Here is a 20,600-nt window from a genome sequence, read left to right on the forward strand (position 1 = left end):
CCCAAAATGTAATCTCTATCTCCCTAATGACTTAGGTGTGGTTCCATTCTTCACTAGCATGGTGCTACTGATTTCATAGAATACATACTTGCAAAACCTGAGGATTACTACACACCATTTGCTTTTAGCAGAAATTGAATGCTTATCTCCATGCTTGTGATGTCTAGGAAACATTCCTTTCAAGCAGAAGAGCCAACACTGCCTGACCAATATAAAGCATTTACAGTCATCTAAACTCTCCTGACTTGTGGGGCACTATTAAATTCAGGTGAGAGTAGTGACTTCTCTTTACATTAGGAATTGAAGATATTTTGTTCAGATTTTAAAAGGTATTTAGCTGCCTGTGATTCACACTGGCAGAGGCTGTACTGCCTTTTTAGTTTGAAAGTCTCAACTTAGAGCCAAATGCTATGACCAGACTTCGTACGTGCAGGGCATGGGTTCTCCCGCTCCAGCTCATCCTTGTCACTATGTGAAGCAAGCATAGACCACAACGTTTAAGATCAAAGCATGGGCTTGAGCCCCATGTTATTCTCCGATATTAACACAAGTATAGGAGGCTAATGAGATTTTCTTCACTGCTTAAATACCTAAACCCTGTTTGCAGGATTCTGGCCCTCTCTCTCCACAAACTTCACTCTGGATACCTCAATGCAGTTTTAGGTGCTGATTTTAACTTCTACAGGGCACTTCCAAATGAAGATGACCAGTATGTTTTCACTGTTATCCAAGTCAGAATAGTTGGAAAGAAGAAAAGATGCTGGGGGGACAACTGTTTATCCTGTAGACATTTTCACATTGACTGACACTTCTGATTTTAGAAACACACAGAATTCCACAAAGAATTTTTCAGTTTGACTCTGATGGTGCCCTATTTTAGTTAAAGTTCCTATTGCATACCTGGCTCATGGGGTTGCTAGTCACTCTCATTAACTCTCCTTTGAAGAAAAACGTGTTTTCAGACAATTAAAGTTCTTTTTCTTTAACTACAGGTTGGTCTCTCATTGACAAGGCCAAAGTAGTGGCCTGGACTAGACAATCGTTGTAGGTCCCTTCCAACTGAGCTATTCTAGTCTAGTGCATTTTATATTTGAAATGCTTTAATTCATCCTTGCATTTGTATACTTTAATTTGTGTTACTCTCTCAGCTCTAGTGCTCTAGTGTGAGTGCAAGGGTTTAAGTGGTAGCATCCTCATATCGGAACAAGTTACAGTAAAGCCCAGTAAACTTATCTCTCCCCAGGAGGTATCTCAGTAAGCAAAGTGTCAGAGACTGCAAAAAGCACAGTTCTAACATGGACAGGTTAATGTATTCAGGCAACGTCTAAAGGAATTATTCTTACTCAGCTTTCTAACAATTCCTCTCTGCAGTTAAGTGATGAGCCTTACTAATATCAACACATTTCCTCTCCACCACTTCGATGGCATTGGTTTTAAAGTCAGTGTTAATCACTGCTCCCAAAACTCTCTTCCTCAGAATAGCTTTTTCTTTCCATTACCTTAGTTTAATATTTACTTTAGAGGTTGCTGCCTAAATTGTCTCTGGTTATGGAATTCAGTGTCTCAGCTATCAAAGGACTGACAAGAAGCAGCCTGCCTTGAAATTCTGACTTTGGAGTGGCTAGTTTTCAAATGCTTTTTAAACTATTTTTACTAGCACTTCTCACTAACTGCGCACTTCAAATATGAAAAATGTATTTATTTTGGTGTTAGGCCACAGTCACCTAACCAGGTCAATATAATAACTGTGAAACTGGTAACTGGTCAAGGCAAAGAAGTTGAGACAAAATTTAAAAATAACAGCAGAATAACTGCCAGAATTTAGTGTTCACAATAAACAGTGTATGTTACATCAGGAAAACATTCTGTAATTCTATGAGCCATTTAATCAAAGTATGATTGATTAAATATGTTCATTAATGACAAGCTATATGAGCATTTTACAGAGTTTGAATTCACAGAACTGCCTAGCTCCTTTTTCATGGTTGATGATATAGATACTTTGGCCTATGCACTCAGCTTTCAACTCATTTGTTTTACAACAACAAAAAAATACTCATTTATACAATAACATACACCAGTAGCAGTTTTAAATTATAACATTTTAAACACCTCACTTATTATTTAGTTGGATCTATTCTGACTGATGGCATACACACTTGCAGAGTTTTTATGCAAAATGAGATTTAGAGTATCATGTAGGATTTTCCACCTGTATCATATAAGAGACTCCTCACTACAGTACAACCTGACAGAAAGGAAGATGCTCTCGATTGCCTGGGTTAGATACTGGTCCAATGGAGTTGGGGAAAATGAAAATAACATTGACTGCCATTAGTAGAGACAGGCATTAGGAAATAAAGATTTCTGTCTTAAACCTTAAACTGATGTTGTGTGTTTCTAACCACAAAATTTTTAACAAACTTCTATAGCATTTAAAATTATTTCAAAGTAGCATTTCTCTCTGATTAATATTGGAAACACTATGTTTTGACATCCTAAAGGCTGAACTATGAGAAGGATTGCATTATTACATCTTTCTGTTGCATAGGTTAAATCTTGGAATAAAAACCCTTTAAAAACAAAACACTATGTCTGGTTCATATAAACAAAGGTGTTTTAAAAACCTGTATTGACTTTTCCATGTTATTAAGCTTTTTAGATGAATCCAGTTGTTAAATGGTTGTTCTAGTAACTGGCCTGTCATCTGGAAATGTTCTTAGATTGTTTTTTTGACACAATGTCCCTGCAGAAAGTTGGGCAGTGTGACATAAAGAGCACAGGTTTGCCTATCACGCTGATTACTTGATGTAATAGTAAGCAAGCTTAAGTGAACTGTGTGTCTTCAATCTTTCCAATCACTTAGGGATGGGCACCAGAGGATACCATCCATCATCCATGGCCTGAAACATATGGTGCATCAGCAATCTTAGGCTGACCTAAATGATAGTAAAAGCTGCTACGCTGTTCACAATAAGAAATTGTTGTCCACTGAATTACAGGTTTGTGATTAGATTGCTAACATGGCCAACTTGATGTATAAGTGAAGTGTCCAGGAAAGATATTCCCTAGGATCCTTTGAAGATTAATTTATACCCTTGAAATGTGCACCAATCACAAAATGAAAAAATATGTCAAGATATTTTTCTTGTGAACAAAAAAAGCACTGCAGTGGTAACAGCTATTAATTTATTTTTGGCAGTTTTAGCCAACAGAATTCAATAAACAAGGTTTTTAAAGGTTTTTGTTTTGTTGCAAGGCTTTTACTGCTTGACTCCTAAAAGCACTGAGCACTACAACAATATCTTTTTATAAGAGGGACAGCTCCCCCTCACATTCTACTCTAAAATATCATATATAATTGCAAATATCACACCAAGACAGCTGGAAAAGTACTGAAAATTCTTCATTTTGTATTATTATATTCCTATCTAATCATCTATACATATAATACAATATTAAGTATCTATTTTTAAGATAGAAAATATACTGTCATATGTCTGACCACTGACCCCAAAATTATCAATCTTGCTTCTCCATAAAGCAGATTATGCTCATCATGTTATTCATTCATCAATTCAGGAAAAATGCATCCACATCACACAGTTAAGGTTCAAACTGCAGTATCAACTTCGGTGGGACTTGGCGGGGGGGAGGGCAGTGAGGGAAGCAGGGGGTTATCATTCCAGAGTAGCCCTACCCCTTAAATCCTTTTTAGGTAGTAGAACACAAATGGTGAAAGGCACATTTTAAGAGGCACAGTCAAAGAGTGAAAAAGAACACTGACTTATAATATCTATGTGCTATATTAGAGCATAACTAAAAACCAGCATACACTTGTGCTGACCATTCAAGACCCTTCACAAAAAACAGCTTACTCCAGGCTGAGGGAAATTACTCCCTTATAAGGTATAGAACATTAGAGAAATTGTTTTGCAAGTATGGCTGCTACATACAATTATCATGAGAAGATTGGAAGCAACGGTTCTCTGCCCTATCTGTCAGTCTATCCGTTTTTGTGACATGCCTTGCTGTCCCCGTACACGTGAGGTAGATCTGCTTGCTATGCCTGTTAGATTAGACCTTCTACTGATGCTTTAGCTTTATTTCTAGTGTGCTTGTCACTGATGTAAGTCCTTAACCACATACAAGTCATATTTTAAAACATTCCTAACCATGCAACTAAAGCATTAAATTTCATTACAGAAAAGCACAGGTTTACACTCACAATCTTTTTTTACTATTCCTTAACATAGTCTATTGCCAGCAGTGTAATTCATATAATATACCATATATATCATACCTTGGCATGATGACATGGTGACATGGATAACAATGGTCACTAGTGAAGGCTCACTCCTTTTGAACCTTCCAAGAGGCACATGCTAATTAAATAACAAATTCTTTCCTGTGGGTTGAGGATGGCCTTAATCTGCTAAGATTATCTGGGGCACACCTATTTGAAAGATCTTCCTAATTTACACGAAAATGCTACTCTCTCCTGAAAACACAAATTAAAACCAGTGCCTGCTTAACTTACAGAATAAAAAAAAATAGATTGTCTTTTCAGTCAAGACAAAGATTTATGTTCATTATCAGCATTAAACTCTCCAGTGTGGTGAGATGCAAAACCTTGACAGCACTCTGCTTCCAAGGGAAACAGAGAATTTAGCAAGAGAACGTGATCAGTACATAAAACTGAGCAAGCGTGCTTTACTTATGTCAGATACATTGTTTCTTTCTTTTTAAATTTACTTCTGGACCTTAAGGAAAAAAGGAAAGGAAAAAGGAAATCCAAAACCTATCCTGCTATAAGGGTGGTACAGAAGAAAAGAATACACAGACCAGCTATTAATTATTCTACAGAAAATACCTCCTAGCTTCAGGTTCCTACTTCACCCTCTTCACTAGGCTATCTGAGCATCTTCTAGTAGTGCAGCAGGTGATGTGACTAACATCCATCATATGAGAACAATACAGGCTCCTGGTCTTTAGGGAATTAGTGATAGTGTGATACAAGCTGAATTTTTCCAAGAGTAGGGGAGGGGGGGGGAATCTTCTGTTGATACACTTTGAATTTGAGAAAAAAATTTCATCAGATGTACTGGAAAGGTTTCTGTATTCATTAACATTTGAATTGCTATCTTTATTAGTAAGTACAACTGAAGAACTAAAATATAGTGCTGAAGCAAGAGATACTTGGTGGATCTAACTTTGGGCCTTAAAATAAAGCATATGCTGAAACACTAAATATGAACCAGGCATGGGAGTAGAAAATACTGAACAGTATACTTATGAAATTTCAGAATTTGGAAGTCATCTTGTGCTGATTAGTTCTATGTACCATCCAAACATGAAATATTATTTCTATTAATAATGTTTATCTGCTTTGAAATAACAGTGAGCTCATCTTTATATAAAAAGTGAAATAAATTCTGGATTACATAAGAGACATGAAATACAAATGGATATACTAAGACTTCTAAAAATGTGTGAAGGTGCAGAAGTGCACACAGATGAACACATTCTCCAACCTGAAATTTAACAGTTCTGTTGATATATGTTCTACACAGTGATGGATATATACATACCTCCCCAACTGGTTCAATATTTTCTTGATAAGCTTGATAAAAGAAGCCTTTCTTGCCTGAGTTATTTCCATTTTTTGTTTGCTGAGGCGGATGTCGTGCTCTTATTAGGGACAAGCACTGTTCAGTTGTGTGCTCTGCTGGGTGAGTGTTAGCTAGACTCTCAACTTCCATACTAGTAATGAAGACTTGTATAAAGTAGTTCCACCTTTCAGTGTATTTTTCACAAAAAGCATAATGGAAAATTTCCATCTTACTGAAAACTATTAGCAGTAGTTTGAAGTAATTTCTCTCTTTCTGCAAGGATTTGTTTTTAAACAAACAATACTATTAAGCATTTAACTTGTCTTACTGCCAGATAATTATTGTACAACCATTTAGTTCAATATTTGAGCTGATTTAATTTTATAATTTCCTTTCATATAAGTTAGGAGAGTCAGATATTCTGAAATTCAAGGACAGGAACATTTAAAATACAGTTATACACTAGGCTCAGGAACCAATTTTGTATCTTCTAAAAGATTCAAAAATACAAGATTCAAAATTGGGAAGTATGTAGTCACTTGCTTCACATATCATAAAGAAGTTTTAAATAAATGCTATTCCAATCACATAAGAGAAGACTAACCAAAGCATGGGAAAAATTGTTAACTGCACACTGCAGATTGGTCTGGCTTTCCAACAACCCAAGACAGTACAAGCCATAGCTAACTGCAAGCAAAACCTCTCAGCAAGATTTTATTACCCACAATAAGCAAAAGCCAGGCAACAGAGCCCAAAGGAAAAAAAAATACCGCCAAGTTCTTGCAAACCTTTTTCAAGCAGGGCAGCAGCGTAATCACATAATATGGAGATCAACACTCTTCCACCTGGGGATCTTATCCATCCTTTTCTGAACCACTCCTTTCTCAGTAAGGCATCCAGCTCTCCAATCCTTCTAGGGTAGGACCTATTTAAGTCTTTCCTGACCTTTATGTACCTGTAACACTGTACATGAACGTCAAACAGCAAAGCAATTTTACAGGAAGAAATTAATAAAAATAGTATCATGAGGCTGGAGATTACAGAACATCAATACAGCCCAGAAAAATTCTAGATGGAGTGTTATAAATACAAACAAGGTGTTCTGATATCGTGTTGTTCTGCTCTATGGCTATTAGCACAGGGCTAAGTTTCAGTACTAATAATGGACTATAACATAGAAGTACTTTCCCCCTGCCCGCTCGTAACAGACCCATAGTAGAAAATCTCCAGCTTTGCAAGAATTATTAGCACAACAAATTCTACAGGAAGCGTTATGCTTAGAACTAAAGTATTCTTTTTTTGCTGTTTTATTCACGAGCTTTTACAGAAGCTTGGTGAGTGGAAGAAGGACAAATAAAGAGTGAAGCAGGGAAACACCATTAGGGCCTGTGAGTTACTTAACAGCATGGACAACGGACAGGAGAAAATCTGAGCAGTTAAAGATTCTGAGTATTGCCAACTTAAAATAGTAGGACAAACTTCAAAACATAACCTAACCAGGGTGAAAAACAATAGGTTTTGTTCTCTCTGCCTTCTTGGATGAAATTAAGACTCATGTTATACAGACACAGCTTGATGAAAAGAAAGTATAACACAAGAAATTAAAACAGTACATTGTAACTTACACACTTATTTTCCATGGTATGTTTACATCTCTTCCAGCTCTAAGGGAAGATCAGAAGGCTTATTTGACCCCTGGTTCTGTATAGTAAATTAGTCATTAAAAAGCAGGGTTCCAACTAAACTATAAGGATTAGAAGTTATATGCTATTAGCAAGTCTGGACACTGATTGACTAAGAACAACAATAATGGCAAGGAGACGTTCAGAATAAGCAAGCAAGATGTGACAAGGAGTGGCTCTTCAAAAAAACAGTAGAAGACAGAGGAGACGAGGCTTGCTCCGAAAAAGCTGGGGACACTGCTTTAAACGTGGAGTACTTGCAGTTCCTTCACTTGTTATTTTGAAGCCCCAACTCAGAACCAGCTTTCAAATCTTTGAAAGACTTCTGTTGTACTTTGCCTGTACCAAATGAACTTCTAAAAAAAGAGCAGGGACTAAAAATGAACCAATGATAATTTTACATGTCTGTATTAACAGCCCAAAAAAAGTGTTTGCTTTTAAAGATCTAAATAGAAAGTATATTAGAGATTCTTCCCATTCAGTAAACACTGAAAAAAGCACATAGAAAACAAAATTGTCCAAGCTATATTGTGCATTTGAATTTAGAATACATGTCATCCTTACTGCCTCCTTGACCAGTGAATCCTATCCTTCCTAATGTTTTGGAGGAGTCTGAGATGGCGCCTGTACAATTTGATTTTGTGTAAAAATACACACCAAATCTGATTTCTGGTACATTAAGGAGTTCTCTGGTAAAATATGACGCATGGAATGAAATAACCTGTAGTTCTAGAACGAGTCTTTAAGCTTACTTCCTTTAGTACTTGACCACTAATATTAAAGACTACTGGATCAAAATACAGTTTTAATTGGATATATAGGACATGATACAGTGGTATAGTTAAACCGCAGGTTAGATGCTAAAATATAACATTGATTTGTATTCTTTTACTGGAAATATTTGTAATATGAAACTAGGATATAATACACTCATTTTTAATGCATATTCAGTACAGAGGAAAGCTACTGCTGTCACCAGCTTATACTCGAAGTCCATTCATCAAACAAATGCTAGATTAACTGGTTAGCTGTTTCACAGACTAAAAGGAGATTACAGGTGAATCTAATTCTCATTAATAGTGATTAAATGTTGATTATACAATCATTTCTTACACTGCTTATTGCTAATGCATGCACATACACAAAATTGGCCTGCCAGAGAATTTTTTAAAACAGCCTGCAGTAAGTCTAATAGTTTAATGACTTGTTATGTGCATGAACTTGTCCAAGAGCACAAAACTTCAGTTCCATCTAAAAAACTTTGTTCTTATTGGCTGAAATGTTTGCACTAATAAGAACGGAGTGGACAGTGAAAGGAAATTTCACTTTGCAGATAATTTTTAACATTCTTGTTCCTCAGGAAAAAGAGGAAGTGGAAGACGGGAATGTAAAGGAGTAAGACAGCCTGGAAGAATCCAGGTGGAAGATGTAACATGCAACAGGAGAAGAGGGTTAAACTGGAAAAATCTGAAGCCAAGTCAAACCAGTTGAAAAGTAACAGCTGCAAAAAAATACAATCATAGTGTTTTGTTCAGGTGCTGCTCTAAAACTAAAGCTTGGAAATACTTCAAAGCACAAAGAGACTACATAGGAAGAGGAACAGTTTTGATCAATTTAATTTGAAAAACTACATGTTTTAATTACAGATACTGTGAGGCTCAGAAAGACATTTCAGTTTATGCATTTTGGAGGATCCATGTATGAAAAGAATTCCTGAAGTGTAAAGATTTCTTCATGACAACATTCTCACTCATTTTTACCAAAACCTATGCTTACCTCATGACAACAGTGGCCTGATTCAGATTTCAACTTGTATGAACAGGACTCTACTTTGACCTAACCAGATCAGCTCTCACTATATTTTGTAAACAGAATTTTGATATAATGTAGAAATGTTGTTCTTGAAAAGAATTTAGGGTGATTTCATGCAAATGTAATTTCATCACTACTAAGTGCAATCTATTAGTCCTGTTGCACTTACTTTTTTGCCAGTGGAAACATAAGCTTCGGAGACATATTCTAGATCTTCATATGCCAAACTGAAGATACTTAATCTCAATACCCTTGAAAAATTGAACTAGTCTGAGAAAGCAGCAGGAAGTACTATTGGTTCCTCTAAAGCAATAAAATCTTTAAACAGCCTAAATAGGGTAAATCACCTTAGGTTCCTTCAAATATCTGCATATATAAAAAAAAATCAGTAAAATTCGTGAGTTTAACAAATAGGTTGTAAGAACTAACACAAACCCTTCACTTGCTTTCCTTTAGGATATCTGTGATAATGAAAGATGCTTCTTATTGTCTTTGGTTTTCTTCCAAACAACTAATTGTTTTTTTTCTTTCATGTGATTTGAATGTGCTAGAAAATGAGCATTTTCTCTTATGCTCTTCAAAACTCATGCTGCTGGGATACATGGATTCTTAACTGCTTGTGCATTTAATGATCTCTTTTCTCAATTTCTTTCAATCCAAAATCATGCACACTGTCAAGATTTCCTCATTTCCTAGTTCCAACTTTATCAAAACGTTTATCATACCAGAAATGGGATCAAATTCTATTCTTGAATTTTTTTAAATCAGCAATCAGTTTCCTGGTTGTAATTTCCATTGGAAAACTGGTAACCTTTTGTACATGTTCACATTGCCATGCTTCTATTATAATTTTTTTCTTCTCCATTTTCCTGGACTTTTTTCTTGTTACCTCCAGGTCCTTTGTATCCCATTCTCCCTTTTTGCTTTAGCCTTTTGTTTATCAGAAATCCTCCCATCAGTTCCACATCCCTGCCCTCCCCCCCCGACTTAATCCCTGATTGTACAAGTAGTCAATCCACAAGAGAAGAGAGATTTCCCAAGAGCTGCACCGATAGCTTTCATTTTCTGGTTATGTGCATTTCTAGGACTCCACCACACCTTTGTCTGGACACCTTTTTCCAGATTTTGCTTGATTACTTGATTCACGTTGGATATGGAACCCAGCCACAGCAAGGCAAGCAGTTTCAAAGACTGAATACATTACAGACCTCACAAGCCCAAATCCAAACTTGAAACTAACACAGTAAGGGATATGTAAGGATATGAGGACAGATGTATGTTTATCTGAATGTAAAACATTAAGCCAGAAATTGATTCTTCAGATGTCGTTCAAGTTTTCTGGGCACGTACTATTTCACCAGAACACAAACAATACAAATTACATTAACATGGTTACAGTAAATAAGAGTTATCAATGCATTTTGCACCCCTAAAAGTTATTTCCCCAGCAATCAGCCAAAGACAAGTTTTCATTGAAATCCTGTGTAATCTTTGTGATATCAATGGTCCAAAGACTAACACTCAGATTCAGTGTTGTCTTTTGGGTCTTTTTTGTTTGTTTAAATACAGAGTCAGAAAATATATTTGGACTAATATGAAAAGGCAGTAGGTTGTAACAAGATGACAATAAGAAAGAAAATATCAGAGACAGAACAACCCTTCTCCTTATCTGCACTTCCTTGACAAAACCTTAAGACCTTGCAGGCAGGCAAGGAGATTCATTTGCTATACAGAAAGACACAGTCACAGAATGACTTCCTAAGAGTTGACATAAAAAAGTTGTCTGCAACTGTACAGATTTCTGAAAGCCAGACAATAGAAGTGCTTGAAACCCTCTGCTGCAGGTCACTACACTTTTCTAGAGAACAAAATCTGTTCTATCCCTCCTTTCATTGATTTACCATTACTGAATGGATTCCTCATTTTAACAAAACATATTGTTATATTCCAGATAAGTCTTTGACAATTCTTTACACTAACCCATGGAATTCAATTGCCACCATTAATTTCACTCTGGTATTTATCAGCAGAAGCTTTTTTCCTGCAATAACCAATTTATTTAATTGAATAGTTTAAAGAGCTCCAAAACCACATACAAAAGATGAGGTTATAGCTAATAGCTTTCAAATATACTTAAAAGCTTGAATCATTAGCAGTTTCTTAAACTAGGAATTTGTAAGTGCAAACTAGAATTTATTGCAAGCTAGTCTTAGTGGTGTGATTTTTCACATTTAAGTTTTTCACAAATCTAAGAGGTAGTTAAAAGAATATTCTGTATTTAGGAATAAAGCCTGTACTTTATGCTTTCCTTTCACTTTTACAGTTTTTGGCATTCCTGGAATATCACAGACATCAGTTCCTCAATTTGATATCTGGGCATGAACATCTTAAAACACATTTATCCTCACAATTTTCTTAAAAGGTAAATAAATCTAGTTCTTCACATTTTAAAAAAAATTGAGGCACACAATTCCAGAAGAACTTTTATGCTATAACGCTGTTTCAGGTAAGATAGTTTTGGCTCCCTATGCATTAGAAGAAATAGGCATCCAAGGATGGCATATAGGAAATTGCTTCAGTGCAGTAGCTAAAAGGAGATCCCAGTCCGACACACAGCACACACCTGGAGGTGAGGGAATCTCATTTCTAACTCTTACCCTTGCAAAGATTTTGAGATTTCCATGAAATCTGCAGAATGCCTTGAGGATAAGCTCTGAATTACTGTTGAGAAAGACATGGGTTCAAATCAACTAGAGGAGGGACTATCCAATTTCTTTGTATCCAATCACTGGGCTATTGAATTGGAACAGTAGTATTTACCACCATTTTTCCTCCGATCAAAGAAGTTTTGCACATGGCTGGGTATGGACTAGGTATGTATGTCATAAGATCAAATACTACAAATGAAAAATGAATGAAGAATGCCAGCAAACTTAGTTCCTCTTAGTTTATGCAAATAAAAGTGGATAAATAGATTCTTAAGATTTTAAAATCACTGGCTCTGACTTCACGTGGCAGTGGAAAACAATACCACACTGACAACCTGTTATATAGTACCATTAAGCTGAGATTATCAGTGTTTAGGAAAAAGGCAAGAAGGGATAAAGTGCAATGTACTTTTTCAGAATTATGACAAGTGTCAAAAAAATTAGGGAAAACCTCAGCTTCTTTGAAGAACTGCAGCAAAGCTTGCAGAAATCAATGGTAAGATTGCTATCAATATGTTTGGAACAGGTCCAAAATTATCATCTCTGACATTAACATAAAGAAATTGCAGCTATTTGCATTTATATTTCCTTTTAGCAACAATGGGAGAATGTACTAGGACAGAACACAGTTAACCATTTGTCTGGCATGCTTTACATGAATAGCTTTTTTAATTCCTCATCTTTGTTTCTGGAAAAATATATTATGGTTTTGTTTTGTTTGGTTTTGTTGTTTGTTTGGGGGTTGTTTTTTCTTTTTTTATTATTCAATTAACAAACAATTCTGTCTGTATGGAACCACAGAAAAAAATATGGCATTTTAAATTATTCAGCAAGTGAAGCTGTTGTCTAAATGCTATCACCCTTAACCATGAAGTAAGGATGCAGGAGCTTCCTAAGGAGTAAGGAGCTTTCTGAAACAACAACTATATAATACATTATAAACTTTAAAGATAATAAAAACTGAAGGTCAAATCCTGAAAGGTCTGTTTGTCTTTTAAAAGAAAACTTCTATTGGCTTCAGTGGAAATTTGTTGAGTTAAACAAGGTTAAACATCTCCAGATCAAATCTATTAATTCCAATTAAACAAAAATGCAATACACTACAATGATGATGGCAGCCAAGATTCAGATACTTTCACTTTGGGTCAGAGTGCATGATCCCAGTCTTGAATTATGACTTAAAAACCTGAAACAATATTTAACCTTTACCTTGATATTGCACAAGATGGCAGCTAGTATACAACCCATAAATACAGAGTATTTAATAAGATATAAGACGACATACCTATCAGATGAATAACTAAAACCAGACATAATTACTTGTCTTAGTAATTACACTGGTTGTGGACTTACTCCTGGATGAGATTTTAATAATTTCTGCATATCATTACATGGCACAAATAGTTTTACTCTTTAACATATTAGAAATACGCCCCCAAAAATTTGTTCAATTCTGAATAAACCCATAAAGTTTTGCAGTGCCTATTAGAAAACCATACAAACCAAACCAAGAATATTTGCACTATTTACATACTGTGATAAATAATGCAACAAGCTAAAACATGAATGGAAATGAGAATAAAAAGTAAGCTAATATGATATTAAATACTCATAGTGTAACATCTCTTTCCCAGTCTTCTGTATGTTTTCTGTCTATTCCAGAATACATTAAATCGTTGAACAATGATATATCAAAAAAATCCACTCTGCTTTACAGGGTATATTTATGTAGTTCAGACATGAAGTATGAAAAAAAAAAAAGTCCTAGCCAGTATAAATGCGTATGAATACTCCACTCATTCTAGCAAAGCAATTTTCTAGTTGTTTGTTGAATAACCTTCAAATAATGGGGTTAAGAACTAAATTACAGTAAAAATCTTTTACCAGACATACAAACAACCAAATCCCCCTTTCAGAGAGTGGAAAGCTGAAGTAACTCCTCTGAATTCATAACTTGTGTGAGCCTTAATACTTAATTGGAATTAAACAACAATTGATTACAAGACTCTTGTAATCATTCCAGCACTCTTTACATAACAGAAATGGTTTTTTAGCTAGTATAGAAGGTTTTGAAACAAACCCAAAGATCTAAACACATCTGGATTTTGCAGATATCTGCATATGCAACTTTCAGTTAGTCCCATTTTTGCTGTAACCCATGTCAAAACACCACATTGAAATACACCCAGAAAATTCAGGAAATGTGAAATCAAATCCATATATGAACTTTACAGCTGGGGATGTTTTAGTTACAATGCATCTTGTCCCAAACCACATAAAAATAAAATGATTCAAAGCAATCTTCAGTGTAAGCGAAGTATGAACTCATATATGACAATTATTCAGAGTGTTTTGAGGTTCACTATATTCCAACAGTCCAAATTATAGAGACACCGTTTTGTTTCATGGCCTGAAGCAAGTATCACTGATCATTTTTAGTATCCTGGAACAAGCAGATTGGTAACAAATTTTCATGACAGACACACACACTCAATGAGATTATAAATTAGTTTCCCCAAGAGAAGGCTCACTAATAAGATTGGATCTAAAATTTAGGTCACTTAATTTTAAGACTCAGCTAATGGGCTAAAAAAAAAAAATGATATAACTTCATAACATAAATTCAGGTTCAATCTTTTTTACCATAAACATTAGCACCATTGTAAAGTTGCAAAGAGTAAGCTTCCTGTAAAATGAAATGATCTAATTGTAAAATGCATTTGATATCTCCTTGCATGGAGGTTACTTCTAAAAGAAAAATAAAATATTCTGTATTACATTATGAAGTTATAAAATTTAAGCAATTAATTTTTAGTGCCATATAAGTTCTGATGTCATTGAAAAGATAAATTTGTAGAACTTCTTTTCAATATGATTTACTGATTCTATTTCAAACACATTGCTTCCTTTTTTTGCAAAGGTATTTACAATACCAGAACTATAATACAATCAGAGAAACTTTACCTTTTCTTCTTTAATGTTCAGAGATGATGAGAGAGTGTGAAAGTCCTTTAACTCCTTGACAATCACATGAGAAAACTCATAGCCTGATAAGGTCAGAAATAGGCCATTTGGCTTGTCTTACACAGAAATAATGTATTATGAACTCATACTCCTAACTTGTTCTAAGCACTAGAGAAAGTTCTTCTAAAAGAATATACCAATAAATTTTCCACCTGCATGGCAAAGAAACATTTTTAATATATTGAAAATCCCTCTCCTCAGTCTTTGGCAGTGTCTGCAACTTACCATTTCCATTCTCTACTATGGCCAATGGCTCTCTGCATATTGCCGTCTTTCTCAAGGTATTTGTAGTCCTTTGAACTTCTGCCAGCAGCACCGCCTGCATTGCCTCAGTAATCTGCCATAAATGCAAATTATTATTGGATTATATCAGTACTTCAATTATTTATCTAAGCATTTGACAATTTTAAATAACTACTACAAAATTTTAAAACTGTTCCAGTGAATGTCATTAGAAAGTCACTTATCAGTCTTTCAGACAGTAATAATCATGTGTCTCTACATACATATTGAAAAAATAAATGTTAACTGGATAGCAATAAAATGGTGCAAGTTGTTAATCATGACTGCTTCCCACTAATTAAACATTCATTTTCTTTAATCTCAAAACTAGAATCAGTCGTCTACTGCCTCCTTGATTTTAAGGGGTCACGACAATATATGTTAAAGCACATGGTAATAACAGCTAATAAGAAATATCTTCTTTTTTTTTCTATGATGTGTGCAAAAATGCTTCATAGACTGAATAAAGACCTTGTATTTTGACTTTTTTAGAATTTTTGGTTTCTAGTGTCTCTCTGAAAAGCTTAAAGAATGTTTTGTTATTAGTGGTGATCCTCTATTCCTCTAGCTCAAACATGATAATATTGTATTTTTTGTCTAACACAAAGAGAAATACCATTCCTCAAACTCCTTTTATTCAAATGGAACTGGAATTATGGAAGCTGGAATTATGAACAGCCTATAAATGGCACTTGCAATAGCTGATGCACCACACATGGGTGTTAAGACAATGCAGTGTGGAGACTGTATGATAGAGTTATTACTTTCCTTCTCTTTACTTTAGCAGAGAAGCCCCAGGAGAACCGAGAAAGTTTAAAGACCTAAGACATTTATAAAGCACATGGAGACCTCGCACAATGGACTCAAATTTTTACAATCCTTACTCAGTCTAAATTTCAGCATGGTGCAGAATGGCAGCATGCGTACCTTCTCTTGTTATTTCCTTCAGAAAAGAAATACAATTTTTCCCCCTCAGGAAGGTATTCATTCTCAAGTACAAGAAATTTCCTGAAAGACAGAGAGAATCTAAAGTTTCCAGGACAGTGTACTCCACCTCCACTTAAATATGAATTTAAACTGACTATGAAAATTTTAAGTTAAATTTTTATATTATAAACATTTTATGTTTATATGATATTTATATTATAAACAATCTATTAAAAATTATTTAAGTTTAATATGAATTGAAGTTGATATGCAGGCTCCCTTAAACTGTCTGGAAGAGAGAGAGTTTCATCTCACTAATCAAGTACAGTGAATTTGTGGGCTGTCCTCAATCACATTTCTAGCTGCCCTTGTAGATTCAAATCATTAAGCAGAACAAAGGCTGTAGGTGTCCTTTGTGACAAAATCCTTTATTGTAGCCAAGTATACCATAGTCAGGTCCACAGCATGAAAGTTCACAGCAAGTGAACCCAGCCTTGTGTGTTTTAACATAGCACAAACCTTCATCTTGTTATAATAGCACTTTATTTTACAGGGGAAACTAAAGGCAGTTTCCAATTGCTCACATCCATACAACCGTGAGCTTTGGGGATTAGAGATCCTGACTTTACAGCAGACTCTTACAATATATCTACAATAATTAAGAAAGAGAAGGAAATACAGACATGTTGTTGTTGTCCTGGGAAAATTTTTTACAAAAAAAAATTCTTAGAGGTAGACAGAAGAATTGCACACCTTACGTTTTTCATGGTGTTCTGATCTGCTAAGAACCTGTCACTAATCTGGATCAGATATTCATGACCTGTACCATTGCTGTGTATGCCAGCCAGGCAGCATTTGTAACTCGTAATTTCCTCTAACATCTTAAAGTGAAATAAAAAACTGTAGCAAATGGCACAACATGATATTGTAGAGGCACACATATCTCTGCACGCTACTGGTCTATCACTTTGTTGAATCTGCATTTCCACAGTGCTCAGTGTGGTTTCACATGCTTAGTTTTGTCCTCTCGCTGCATCTTCCCCAAGAATTCACATACCTCATCTATCATTACCACCAAATTTAAAAATCTCCAGAAGCCTTGCCCATTTAACTAAAAACAAATCTACATGAGCACCTTTCATTTTCTCTGATAGTTTCCACTTTATCTTTAGCGTCCTTCTGGATTACATATACATTGTCTATCTTGTTGGCCGCTAATATATGTGTTCATTTTTTTTTCCCCATAATTGTAACCACTCTTGTAAATACTAGCTGCTTTTTACTTGGGGTTGTGAAATATGACAGAACTTATGCTTCTTCTATGCCTGAGAAAGTATAAACAGTGTATGTCCAGCTATAAATACAGATATTAAGGAGTGAAAGGTAATTGTTTGACTCTGCAGCAGCAATACTAGAGAACAATTCAAGACGACAAGTAAACAAAAGTTGAGGCAAGCTGCAGTATTACATCCATACTAAGTTATACTGGCTTTCCTTTCTACACTTTATCAATTACTTCCAAGGATTACTATTCTCTTTATAATGAGTGGGTCTAAGGAGAGAAGTCAATAGACATCACTCCTGGTTATTGCTCAGGCCATAACCTCTACAGGGCTGAGCCTTGCAGAAAGTGCCTCCCAGATGCCTCCATAACACAGTCACATCAGGGAACAAAAATACAGATCAAAACATCAGACTTGTATTATCCAGTCTACTTTCCTCTAATTCTGGATAGTAACTGTCAGGAGAGTTGTCTAGACACTTAGACTGAAATCAGTTGGCTTCAGGTAGAGTCAAACACTGTAAAAAAATGCATTCAGAGCATGTTAGAGAAGTTACTGTAAACTTGGGCACTGGTAAAGAATGTACTAGCTTATCAGTACTACTCTCTGCAATGGCCTTAACATGAAATGGTTTATTCTTTGAAAGTAAAGTCCTTTGTAATATATATCAGATTCATTCCACCTTACTTTAGATATTAATGGAAATGAAGTAACTGAAGTGAAAAAAAATACAGGTGCACTGCAGGAATCAATAGAAAGAGATGATAAAGTCCTGAGATGTTTCATTCTTCCTAAAATCTCAGCAGTCCCTCTCCACAGTGTCTACCTTTTTCCACTGGTGAAAGAGGGAGGCTAAAGCAACTACATTCCTCATGCAGGTGATTATGTCAGAGATCTAAATATGGCATGTACAGTTTCCCTAAGGGGAGACTGTGCTAAGTAGCTAGCTGATAATAGAGGATACAAATTTTCTTGTACAGAAAAGGAATACTGCAACATCAGGATGGCAGTAGAGGACTTCTAAACCAGGACATAAACGTTGTACGCTGAAGCTGTATAAACTGTATTTCTCATGATGCTCCTGAATTAATACATCCAAGTTCTAACAAGGTCTTATTACTTGGGCCTATACAACAGGACCATTTCAAGGTTAGAGCTGACTCATGTCCAGGTAGCTCAGAACTAGGAGAAACAGATGTATGACTCCTACTGATCACAAAGGCATTAGTAATGAGTATGATAAAGCTCAGTTATTTCTATACAGGTATGTCACACCACAGAGCCCTGATACTGCTGTACGTAACAAAGGCAAACTGCTGAAGCCCCATAAACTGATGAGTCTGTATGACACACTGCCCACATGTTGTCACGTAACTAAAATCCTTGGCCATAGATGTGAAGACTGTACACTTAACATTTTGTTAGTGGAACTATGACCTATTAAAGTTTCATGCAAAACTCACTGCCATGTTCAGTATTGAATTTCTTTGCTGAGATTAGCACTGAAAAGGGGAGGGTGGCTATGGAGACAGGGTCGTTTACTCTGTTTTACAAATGGTTGTCCAGCTCAGGGAGTAAGACATATCGTAGAAGGAAGCTTACTTGCTCTATAATCATTTTGTGAAGAGATAAAGACTTCAGTCTTCAGAAAAGTCAACCTAACAAGAACTAACTTCACTCAACGAGACTTAAAGAGATCTTAGAGCAGGAAAAAAGGAAGTAAATTTCCTACTGTATTCTTCCTCTTGATATGCCTGAATAAAGGTACAGGGAGAAGGCATTTCAGCATCTTACCATTTGAAGACTAAGGAGCTAGGAAGAGGAAGGATATTAAAGAAATCCTTCTGGTGGAAAAAAATATCCTTATATCTCCTAGAGTCAACAACAGGCAAAATGTTTTGACTGCACTGCAGTTTGACTATTCTGATAACTTTTATTTTTAAGTTTTATTTTAATGTTCACCTTTTCAGCCAAAAAGGTTCCATAAAGCTGCAGTAACATAGTAGTAGTATTAAAAAAAATTAAAATATAACCAAATACCTATCACAAATATAACTGAAGAACAGGCTATTTTAAATACAGAGTAAGGACAATTAAGGGCAGAAATGCAACCACTGTTTCCTCATATTAAATGTTTCAGGGCAAGCTTTTTTTTTAATCTGTCTGAAAAGACGAGCACACTTAAGTAATTTCTGGGCAAGATGGGAGTGTGGCAACAAGCTATATTTTATCTGAAAGAACAGCAAAATGCATGAAAATGACCTTTCCTTTAAAATCGCCTGGGGAAAAAAATCCTAGAAAAATATTTTTTAAATATACACATTTTTAAAATTTAAGATAGAAAAAGACCTCCCTCAGCCCTTCAACTTCAACAAGTCAGCAGACCCCTGATCAATCATTTGCAGCAGGTTTTTTTCAGTTTCGTTGTTTGCACAGAATCTGTTACAGTACTGTAAGGAGATGAGGAATCAATAAATGGCAAGTCCTTTGGGTCATGTCTGAGAGTCAGTATCCTCCACTGAAGATAACAATAAAAAAAGTTTTTAAAAGCAGGGTAACTAGTGATGTTTTGGGTAAGTGTACATGAGCACTTAATCAGGCTGCTCAGGATTAATAAGTTGGCCATAAATCTGTGTCTGTATAAAGAAAGGTTTAACAGAGCCACCCTACTATCCACAAAACCTGTAATTTTGTATAAATCATTAGTTGCTGAATACCCACACCTATTGCCAACATCACAAATTATTTTGAATGTTAAAACGTTTATGGAAGTTTGGCTGCAAACAACACAAAATCTGCACTACAAAGCAGGTTAACAAAGCTTATTGCAACTACAAAGCTGTGTCTGAATAATGTTAAAATTTGAGAAGCATTGATAGCATCGTAGTTGCAGTATTTGACAATTTCAGTGTCTTAAATTTAGTCTTTTCAGATGAAAAAAGTGTGAGGCAGCTTATTCCATGCCTTATCTTCCTCCACACTAACCTGCTGTGGTAGATAAGACCATTATCATTGTATAAACTGATCATTCACTAAATTAATTGAAAATATAAATACATAGATCTCACATAATCAGCTATGCTACAAATACAAGTTTCATGGCTATAAAACTCTACTCTTTATAGAGTTTCAGTGGCTGACCAGGTCAGCAAGAGATTATATGGATTTCACATGACAATTACAGCTGTTGAAACTGAGGTCCTGTATTCAATTTTTTTATTAAAAGGATTCAAAAAAGAAAAAATCTTATTGTAAGAGAAAGGGGGAAAG

General features: G+C 35.4%; 1 protein-coding gene across 9 annotated transcripts in view; it reads right to left on the reverse strand.

The window, feature by feature from the left end:
* The window catches only part of WDR72 (WD repeat domain 72), a 128,388-nt gene that overhangs the window by 29,283 nt on the left and 78,505 nt on the right, over nt 1-20,600 (reverse strand). For all 9 annotated transcript variants that reach the window (XM_072871241.1, XM_072871239.1, XM_072871238.1 and 6 more), the window contains one exon: nt 15,064-15,175. In XM_072871241.1, coding sequence (XP_072727342.1) covers nt 15,064-15,175 — 112 coding nt within the window. The remainder of the gene's footprint in view (nt 1-15,063; nt 15,176-20,600) is intronic.

The sequence above is a fragment of the Ciconia boyciana genome, chromosome 8, assembly GCF_034638445.1.
Source record: "Ciconia boyciana chromosome 8, ASM3463844v1, whole genome shotgun sequence".
Classification (NCBI taxonomy): domain Eukaryota; kingdom Metazoa; phylum Chordata; class Aves; order Ciconiiformes; family Ciconiidae; genus Ciconia; species Ciconia boyciana.